General features: G+C 38.0%; 3 protein-coding genes across 3 annotated transcripts; 2 read left to right on the top strand and 1 right to left on the bottom strand.

The window, feature by feature from the left end:
- On the top strand, positions 1-829 carry LOC127175349 (heat shock protein 30). Its single transcript, XM_051126368.1, has one exon. The coding sequence runs from the start codon at positions 115-117 to the stop codon at positions 736-738; it is 624 nt and encodes a 207-aa protein (XP_050982325.1). The 5' UTR covers positions 1-114; the 3' UTR covers positions 739-829.
- A 2848-nt stretch (positions 830-3677) lies between these two features.
- Positions 3678-4481, top strand: LOC127175351 (heat shock protein 30). The gene has a single exon (XM_051126374.1). It carries the CDS (start codon positions 3775-3777, stop codon positions 4342-4344), a length of 570 nt encoding a protein of 189 aa, XP_050982331.1. The 5' UTR covers positions 3678-3774; the 3' UTR covers positions 4345-4481.
- A 705-nt stretch (positions 4482-5186) lies between these two features.
- Positions 5187-9512, bottom strand: LOC127175139 (E3 ubiquitin-protein ligase TRIM35). The gene is made up of 6 exons (XM_051126041.1): positions 9114-9512; positions 8759-8854; positions 6690-6920; positions 6593-6615; positions 6401-6519; positions 5187-5977 (listed from the first exon to the last, which is right to left on the bottom strand). The coding sequence occupies exons 1-6, from the start codon at positions 9510-9512 to the stop codon at positions 5484-5486; spliced, it is 1362 nt and encodes a 453-aa protein (XP_050981998.1). The 3' UTR covers positions 5187-5483.
- Between the last annotated feature and the right edge of the window lie 1339 nt (positions 9513-10851).

The following is a 10851-nucleotide window of genomic DNA, read 5'->3' as shown; positions in this document are numbered from 1 at the left end:
CGCAGTATAAAGCTAAGACACTCACAGAACTGGAGTCAAATCTAAAAGCCTTACGACGCCACCAGAGAGACAACGCCACCGAGGAGCAAAACAAGAGCACAAAAGACACTGAACATGTTGAGCCTGATTGGATTCCAGCCTTCCCTCAGCTCATTCATGGGAACTGACTGGCCGGTGCGCAGTCTCTGGCCGGAGATCACACCGCTTTACAGACACGCAGAGGTACTGCAGGAGCTGAAGAGCAGCCTGGAGAAACTTCAGCACAAGATCTTGGAGGAGATCCAGCAGGAGATCTACCCGGTCACCTGCACAATGGAGAAAGAGGGAAGCGGCTTTGCTTTGACGCTGGACACTAAAGACTTTTCCCCAGAAGAGCTGTCAGTCAGACAGGTGGGCAGGAAGCTGCGTGTCAGCGGAAAGAGCGAAAAGAAGCAGGAGGACGGGAAAGGCTCGTACTCTTACAGAATCCAAGAGTTCAGACGGGTGTTTGATCTGCCTCAAGGAGTGAATCCTGAGGCGGTGACCTGCTCCATGGCTGATGGAAAGCTCTACATACAGGCACCAGTAAATCAGCCATCTGAAGCAGCTGAGAGGATGCTGCCCATTGACTGTCAAACTGTGAAGACAACGCAGCCAGAGACAGACGAGACACAACACCACACCAGCACAGCACAGAAGACACTCAACAATCCTGAAAACACTGAGGACAGAAGACAACCCTCTGCTGGACAATCTTAAACAATCATGTTTTAGTTTATTATTTTAAAGATTGTGTCCTAGTTAATTGTTTTTTTACATGAACAAAAAGATGGATGTTTTTTAATATTCTCCACTGAATTTAATTAAAAAAAATAATAACAATAAAAGGACAGTTTCCTTTGTTAATGCTGTTTTTTTAAAAAATACTTCTCTATATGATAAAAGGTTAAAAGGAATAAAATCTCCAAAATTAATTCTTCAAAAAAAGTAAATACTCACCTAAAACAAGTGAAAGAGCTACAAAGACCATTCACAGATGTCACCATAAAAATGTTCATTAATTTACTATGACATTAGAAAGTAATGACAAATATTAAAGGCCAACAGCTCTGAGGCCAGCTGCACGAACATAGCCACTATGTTAAGACCAACTAGCTGTTAGCCAAGGGGTCAGTCTTACTTTCTGGATTCAAACTGGACTAATCTACTTTGCTGTAACTGACTTTAAGTTATGACCAGTCATGAAGAAAAAGAGATTACTACATTTTTAAGATTAGTTAGAGCAGTTTATGCATCTGGCATTGTCCATTAAATACACTGGCATTGTCTACAAAACAAGTACGTGACAACTCTACAAACCTTGCAAGACAACAACTGAAAAAAAACATGGTGGAGCAGGTGGAGCTGGAGACCACTAGGGTGGAAGTGAAACAGAGAGAACAGAGTTTATTGACGGCCTGAATGTTCATGACAGGAAGCTCTGTGGGTTCAGAGTCATCCTCCGTGGCAGGTAGTGATGGGTAAATGAAGCCTCGTGAAGCACTAGAGACTTTCCTGACTGTTTCGGAAAAAAAGATTTGAAGCTTCAAGAGTGTCGAAAACAGTGCCATCTGGTGGTTAGTAAAAAATAAAGCAGCCAAAAGTCTGAAAGAAGCTTTGTCAGATGAAGCATCCACCACAAATTGCATAGATTGATTCATGTTATGTGCATAAATAAAAGCCTAAATGTGTGTGTGTGTGTGTGTGTGTGTGTGTGTGTGTGTGTGTATTGAATTTCTATCTCTGATAAATTATTTTACCCATTCAACTGTGGCATGTAATGCCAGTACGAATATCAATATGTAGTAGAAGACTAATGTGCACGTTTATGAATTGCATATTGAAAAAAAAAAAAAAGTATATTCTTCATATTACTTGAACGACAGTGTGCTTAAAATATAATTAAAGAAGTCTGAATGAAAACTTACTAGTAAAGGACGGAAAGTGAGGCTTCGTTTCACGGTCACATGATTTCGACATTAATAATACAAGCCTCAAATCAAGGCTTCATCTGGCATGCCCATTTATTTTCAACACAACTTTCAAAGCTTTGGTTCAAATGTCACGTTACTAGTGGTAGGACAGGCAGAGAACAGCCTCTATGGCCGTATCAGAGCAGGCAGGGAGCTGAGGAGCGAACGCCGCCATTTTAGGAGGAACTCCCTGGTGTAAAAACCAGCATATGCTGGTAGGTATGTTTAATGCTGGGATGCTGGTTAGGTATGTTTTGATGCTGGTTTAAGCTGGTCCTTTGCTGGTTTATGCTGGTCGTTGACCAGCAACATGACCAGCACAAACCAGCTAAGGACCAGCTTAAACCAGCATCAAAACATACCTAACCAGCATATGCTGTTTTTTTCACCAGGGCTGTAAAGGAGATAACAGGTTAACAAGAAAACAAGACACACCTGGGGAAACAATCAAGGGAACCAATAAAACAACAGGACTACAAATGGGCTACAAAACTATAACAGGAAACTAAGACATGAAACATAATATAAGTCCTTAAACACCAAACACAAGGGAATCATGACAGCAACATCAACAAAGCTTCAGGTGCTGCAAGTAGCCTTTAGCTAAATCTAGTTAGCTTATAGCAGTGTTGCTAAACGTAATACCATACATGGCTAGCTTAAAGAGCTAGCTTGCTAAACATACGGCCCATTTGTTTTGTTTTCCAAATTCACTGAGGTAGCCTTCCACTTACAAAAATGAACAATGATTTTACTACAAATAAAACCTAAAAACATGGTTACTATCAGGGGCGGACTGGCCATCCGGAGCACCGGGAGAATTTTGTTGTTGTTGTTCCCTGCCGGATGTACTAAAGTGATTATTTCCGAATTTGCTATTCAATAATAAAACACTAATAAATAATGAATTGGTTAGTTTTGATTGGCAACGCAATTTGCAACGCAATTCCGTGCATCCGTCAACAGGATGCGAGACTCGAGAATGGAGTGGAAGAGCCCAGATGGAGCAGAGAGACAAAAGTGGCCTGTTCAGGACTTCAAGTGCAGGTCGGTCAGTTACATCTGTAAATAGAGTACTGTACTTTTGTCTTTGTTTACTTAGTTAAGCATTAAACCCCTAGTAAAAGTTAGCAGTAGCAATTACTGCAAAATTAACAAAAGGACAGAATTACTTCTGTAAATAGTAGGAATTTAGCTGACAAATGTTTACATCGTGTTAAAACAAGGAGCAAGGCAGACAACAACACAACATTTATGAAAATTAAAAAAAAAAAAAAAAAACTCACACACATGGTTACTATAGTTAACCCATAGTAACCACAAATTAACAATGGTTTGTCAGACTGATTCAAATTCCACTGAGTGAGTCTAGATCATAGATCTATCTATCTATCTATCTACAGTGTTCAGATTTGATAAAAGCTTGTATCTTTTCAAGTTTAATAGAGCGCTTGTGAATGAATAATAAAAAAAAAAAAAACTTTCCAAACAATTCCTGATTTATCTGTAAACTTGGTAAAAGTAACAATACATCAGGAAAAAAAAAGAGAGAGAGAGTAAAGTGACAGTGTGTCTGGTGAGGCGTCATCAGTTTCTCTCTCTGCTGCCGCCCAGTGGACGAATCCAGAACTGCCTGGAAAGTTCATGAACTTGCTGGTGCTGATGAACACGCAGTATAAAGCTAAGACACTCACAGAACTGGAGTCAAATCTAAAAGCCTTACGACGCCACCAGAGAGACAACGCCACCGAGGAGCAAAACAAGAGCACAAAAGACACTGAACATGTTGAGCCTGATTGGATTCCAGCCTTCCCTCAGCTCATTCATGGGAACTGACTGGCCGGTGCGCAGTCTCTGGCCGGAGATCACACCTCTTTACAGACACGCAGAGGTACTGCAGGAGCTGAAGAGCAGCCTGGAGAAACTTCAGCACAAGATCTTGGAGGAGATCCAGCAGGAGATCTACCCGGTCGCCTGCACAATGGAGAAAGAGGGAAGCGGCTTTGCTTTGACGCTGGACACTAAAGACTTTTCCCCAGAAGAGCTGTCAGTCAGACAGGTGGGCAGGAAGTTGCATGTCAGCGGAAAGAGCAAGAAGAAGCAGGAGGACGGGAAAGGCTCGTACTCTTACAGAATCCAAGAGTTCAGATGGGTGTTTGATCTGCCTCAAGGAGTGAATCCTGACGCGGTGACCTGCTCCATGGCTGATGGAAAGCTCTACATACAGGCACCAGTAAATCAGCCATCTGAAGCAGCTGAGAGGATGCTGCCCATTGACTGTCAAACTGTGAAGACAACGCAGCCAGAGACAGACGAGACACAACACCACACCAGCACAGCACAGAAGAGCTGAAAGCCCTGTACATGCCCTGCTCAACTCTGCTGAACTATATTACTTTTTTTACTTTTTTTTTTTTTTTTAATAAATCATGTTTTTGGTTATTGTTTAGTAGTTTAAGTGCTGTATAAAAAATGCGTTTTTCTATTGAATTGAATATACGTAAAAATTGAGAATAAATAAAATTACATCTTCTGTTGATTTGTTCTTCTCTTCTAATTTGAAATATAAAATAGAAAAAGTGCATATTAAACATATTTTAAATAAATATTTTACTACAGATGGAAAGTCAGCACATTTAGTCAAAGCTGTCACTACAAGCCTAAAGCTGTTAGTTTAACTACATTTAGTGTTGCTAGTTTTTTAATGATCAAAATCATTTTTAATCCCACAGATTATTTGCAAACTAATCATGTAAAACTCAGGAGACACTGTAAATGTACCATGTACCCAAATGTTTTAGTTAATGAGCATGTGATTTGAGGGCACTGAAGGATTCAGATAAAATCCATTATGATCTCAGAGTAAGTAAAAATGTAGAGGAAGAAAAATGCAAAACTGTTATCTAGCTTATTATACCAACGACTTGTGGCTAGTCATTACTAGATATACTACTTGGCTTCATGTAGTTACCTTGTACGAATACACTAAATTTCATAACAATCTGTCAAGCACATTTTTAGCCAGGTCCAGGGCCAGTTATGAACTAACCCCAAATGTTAGGGTTAGGATAATTATATACTGTTGTATTATTGCCAAATGTGTGTTGGCCCTGACTTCGATCTCTAATGAACAAAAATCAAACCTGAGCCACAGAGCCAGAGCCACTGATGTAATATAATACTTTATATAGTAAAACATTAGCTTTCCAGTGATGTACAGTGATGGATTTTAATATTTTTCAGTGAATATGTCATACATTTTAATGAACATGCAGTGGCCATCTGGCTATAAGTGGCAGGTTGCAGTAAGTTGAACATGAAGCTGGAGCTGGTACAGTTATTACAGTTATAATATTACAATGTTATTACATTTTTTTGTTTTTATTTCATTTCTTATTTCTGACTGTAACGGTTGACCCACTCCTCACCCCACTGAGTTTTTGACTGTACTCCCAGTGAACACAGGAAGATTCAGACCTACAGGTGTAACATTTATAAACTATTGAATGGTAAGATCCTCAGATGAAAAATACCATAACAACAGAAGAATGGAAAGACTGTGTCAGTGAAGTTGGTTGTAATAGTGTGTAGACGTGTGTTAGTTACAGGATCAGAGAATGACACAGTTCCTCTGTCATAGTCCAGATCAACTCTTACTCTCTCAAGCCTTTGCTCAACAGGAAAACCAGCTGCTTCAAACAGTCTGTACTGCACACTCCACACACCAGTCCTAAAGAAAACAAATCCCTTCCTGTGGTTTGCTGCACTAGTTACTCCAAGACACCAGTATGGACACTCATTAACCTCCACATCCCAGCAGTGTGTTCCTGAGTTAAAACCTTTTGAACCCAGAACACATGGATAGATGTCAAATCTCTCTGCATTATCAGGAAGCAGTTGACTGCTCCAACTGCCTTTCACACTGGTCAGATCATCAGACAGGATGTGCCATGGATGAGCAGTGTTTGGATCCAGAACCACAGGAGCTGATGAACAAAAACAATCAGCAAGAAACTGACCTTAATATATTGACCAGTAGTAAACTGTACCCATTATTTTGAATTATTGCATCACTAAAGATCTGTGTGTATGAAAACAAGTAAATTTGATAGTGAGGACCTCAAATGTGTTCATCATCTTGCTCATCTTGGACAGGACTTATGAAAAAGAGCTTTTTCCTCTTAAAATGTTAAAATAAAGGACATATTATTCTATTTACATGTATGAATTTGGTAGATGCTTTTATTTCAAGCAACATGCATTGCATTGACATTGGTCCTGCTACCGCTGTCCTCAACTCTTTGAGACTCTCTTGTACACTATTTGTTTTGGTAGGTGTAGTGGGTCATCTGATTATTCAGTATTTATTGTAAGTTGACAATAAGATTTTCTGCAATCTGCAGACTCACTGTTTTGAACAATGTCCTGCATCTTCTTCCAGACTCTGAACGGCAGGTTGCCCAAGTAATGTGGCACATGAATCAAAGCTCCAGCAGGCGTCTGTGGATCCGGCTGTGAGATCTGGACTCTGGAAGAACATTCAGGAGTCAGAACTGCAGTGGCTTTGGATCAAAAGCAGAGAGACCAGAGATCAGACTCACCTTTCCATCAAGACTGGGAACTCCTGCAGAACAAACACACCATTTAGAACTCAATCAGTCATCAATCAATCAGTTAACAGATGATCTGAAATCAGACCTTTAGAAAGCAGACATCACTAGCTTTCATCATGTCCTCTGTGTCTCTGATTGTGTGTGAAAGAGCTGAGATGTGCCTGTTCACCTCCTCCAGCATCTCCTTCATCATCTGCTTCTTCTGCTCCTCTTCCTCCCTCAGTGCAGTGATTGTAGCTTCTTCTTCATCTCTGAGAAACCGATGAAGCTTCTCAAACTCCTCTTTAATCTGACGCTCTGTGTGCTCAGCTTGAGACTGAAATCAAATCACATTCACTTTAGTTATCTTTGCATGGAGAACTTGCTTCAGTTAGTTCTGTGCTTCCTTTTCAAATTAAGAAATGAATTGAATTACCCTTACAAAGTTTATTGTTGGTGACTCTACTAGCATTTTAAAATGTCTTGAAAAGTCACAATGTTAAATTGATGTTAATGATTTTACTTGAATGCTTTGAACCATTTATATAGTTAAGAGTTGTGAATCTTTATAACAAAATATTAGAGATGCTCCACTCAGGATTTTTACAGCCAAAACAATCACCAGCGACTTTGTGATATATACTGAACTGTGTCATATGGATTTGCATAAGCTTATTTGATATTCAAATTAACTCAAAATATCCATTTTAATTATAAGTAATTATGTCTTTTTATTAATGTTGATAGTATTTTTGTTCCTCTTATATTTTTCCTGATAGAGCTTTCCATAACTACTTCACATAGTACAACTTTTTTTTTTCTCTGTAAACATAAAGTTGTATATTTTATTGTGTGAGAAGACTTGAGAAGATGCAGAAATTGGATTCCAGATAATTGGATTTGTGTTTTGTTTTTGTTTTGATTTACTATTTATTTATTATTTTAATTCATTTATTTATTTAGACGAGTGTTGGGGCTGAGTCAGTTCTTTTTGGTTCTTCATGGTCACTGTTTTAAGGAGTGGACACTGTCAGACTGATACATGCCCGCTCGTACGATAAGATCCTTTTGTGCCCCCATGATGACAGGATTTTTCTTTTTTTTTTTTTTTTTTTTTTTTTTTTTTTAAAGAGATGGAGAGAGAAATACACTTTTAAATGCAAGTACTGGGTTTCAACTTACTCTAGTATATGGAAGCCAATTTATGCCGTGAAATAAATATAAAAAATAATGTAATTGCGACTGTTTATCTCAAAATCCGGACTTTTTTCTCACAATTGTGAGGAAAAAAAGTGTGAATTCTGAGATAAAATCTCACAATTGTGAGAAAAAAAGTTTATATCATGCAATTCTGAGAAAGTCAGAATTCTGAGTTTATTTTTCAGAATCGGGAGTTTATATCTCACAGTTTTGAGAAAACAAGTCAGAATTGTGAGATGTAAACTGGCAATTTTGAGAAAAAAAAAAAATCAGAACTGTGAGATAAAAAGTACCAATTACCTTTATTTTTTACTGAGTGGTGGAAATGGGCTTCCATACTAGTATCTAATGGCACAAATGTTAAAAAAATAAAACAATAAAATAAAATAAGAACTTACTGTTCAAAGCTGTTGACCTATGTCTTACCAAGATGCAAATTTATTGAAAGTTTCTACTTACTATGTACATGAATGGACCAAGGTGAACACATTTAGACAAGTTGTGACAAGTTGTTAAAAAATAGTTATTGCTGCTCTTTGAACACATTCACATAGCAGCAGAATATGATTGTCAGTCCTGTATTTGAGTTCTGGTTACATTCACACACAGTACAATAATTTAAAGGAGTGACAACCGCATTCTATAACCGAACACACACTCGAAAATTTTCAGGTCTCAAAATCACATTCTCATTCTCATTCTCACACGAACACTTGTGTCAAAAAGTCCATAAGACGTTGCCATCGTGGATAGTTCTTTAGTCACTCTCGCTTTGGTTACTGGTAAAGAATACGAGCTTGACTCCCATTGCATGTTTATGCAGACAGTATTAGAGATGGGTCGATTTCAAACACAACCTTAGAAAATGATTATCATGTTTATCATAGCTGATGGATTGCAGCATGTGTGAATTTCAAAAACTAAAATAAGATTCTGTGAAACTGGGAACCACTAGTGTTGATCAAAACTGCTCACCTTGATTTGCTTAAGTGTCTTCACACAATCCTCTTTAACATTCTCTCTGAGAATTAACTTCCTTTGTAAGGACTTGAGTTCTGTACTGAGCTCATCCTAGAAAATACAATTATATTTATATTGTATGAGAGAAACAGTGTGAACAAATATTGTTTAAATACATGTTATGGTTTCTATATTTATTGCAAGTTTATTTCTCTAGTAAACATGAGAAATCTATCTGAAACCGGTTTGGTGGGTTCTTTTGCAGACTGTATTTGTGAGGTAAATGTGTTCTCACATGACTCAAGCACTGAGAGCCGGTTTAAAAACAAATATAAAAAACACACAAAGGGGATCAAATCCATTGTCTTACCTTATATGATGAAGCAACTTCACTAATGGGTCTGACTGTGTGATTGATGTGTTTCTGTGAAGTAAAGCACACTACACACGCAGGCTGTTTGTCCTCCAGACAGAAGAGTTTTAGTTCCTCACCATGTAAACTGCAGACCTCCTCAGACCCTGATAAACGTCCCTGAGTCTGATATCTTTCCTTCTGGATTGACTCACACAAGTTTTTTAGCACAAGATTACACGGAGGATCATCTCTTGAGGATCTCCTCCTGCAGACAGGACACTCCTGAGTTGTCTTGATTTTCCAGAACTGTTGAAGACACGCTTTACAAACACTGTGACTACATGATAAAATAACAGGAGCCTTGAAGGTTTCATAGCAAACGGGACAAAAAAGTTCTTCTACAGATGAATCCATTTTCACGGTTCGAGCTCCAGCATCTAAACTTTACTTTCACTTTCTGAATGATGGTTTCAACAATAAAGAACCACACGAATTACAAACAGGTCTGTTCAGAAACAAACACTTTAAACATCTTTCTTGACAGCATTTCTTTCCATTGATTGCTGATTCTTTACTGCTTTTGTTTAGAAATGTGTTAACCTTCGATCCCATATTATCCTCTTTATGACACGTCTTTATTACGACATTTGAAAATCTCTCTTGTATTTGTCCTCAGAACAGAGAAATCGACCCTACATTTTGCCATCTTTATAAAAACTTCAACCCAAGAGTCCCAGTAGAAACCATCTACGGTGATGACTATAACAAAGTCCACTGAAGGTGAGCTAAATTGAACCCAAGTGCAGGTTTTTGTTAACAGATGTGAACAAAAAATACACAGGCTTGGCTTGAAACATGAACTAAACATGAGCAATCTTACCAACAGCATTTACAGTGAACAAAGCTAGACCAAGGCAACAGAAGCATGAGAGCTATTTATACACAGGCTAATGAGCTAACAAGGAACACCTGTGGAACAAGGAACAGGGAACAAAGTTCAATGTGAATTTAAATAAAGAAATTACACTTATATACTCTAATCATCAAGACAAGCATGGGAAGAGGCAATTCTGGTATTTCAGTTCTGTGGTGGGTAGTTAAAAAAGTGCAATATATGAATTATTGTGAATAGCATTTAAAATGATGTTAAATGCAGTAGTATAGTCTTGTTGACAATGTATAACACAGGGTGCAAAAACAAAATTGTATATGCGTAGTTTATGCCTGCAGGGGTTAATATGTAACACATTAACATTTCCAACTGCTTCACTGTGGTGTAAAATTCTTTCTTACAGGGACTGATGAGGAGACTAAAAAGTTAAAGTACGTAAGGAGCTTGATTCCAACTTCACTGGAAAGAGGAACAGTGCCAAAAAAGGCTGGATGTCAGTTATGTTCCAGTATGCATGGAAAAATACGCTTTGTCTTCACTTTGTTTGATAAATGCAGTGATGTTTTAGATAATGTTTATAAAAATATTGTTACACTATCTTGTCTTTTGATTTTTATTGTATAGTAATGTTTTTTCAGAGGAAAAACAGAGGCTTTGAATGGCCAAGGCTCAACCCAAGAGACCATATGACTGACAGGTACAGCAATCAATCATGTTTTGTTTTGTTCTGCATCATGTTTTGGGATGTGGAAATGTCGGCACAATAACAGACCGGTGTGTAAAACTCTCAGACATATCTTAAAGATTCTATGCCACAAACTTTAAATTTTTCATATACTTTTGAAAATCCAGTGTTTATTT

This window comes from Labeo rohita, chromosome 13, assembly GCF_022985175.1.
Source record: "Labeo rohita strain BAU-BD-2019 chromosome 13, IGBB_LRoh.1.0, whole genome shotgun sequence".
Classification (NCBI taxonomy): domain Eukaryota; kingdom Metazoa; phylum Chordata; class Actinopteri; order Cypriniformes; family Cyprinidae; genus Labeo; species Labeo rohita.
Note: the sequence above shows the minus strand (reverse complement) of the source record. Positions and strands in the feature narration are given on the sequence as shown.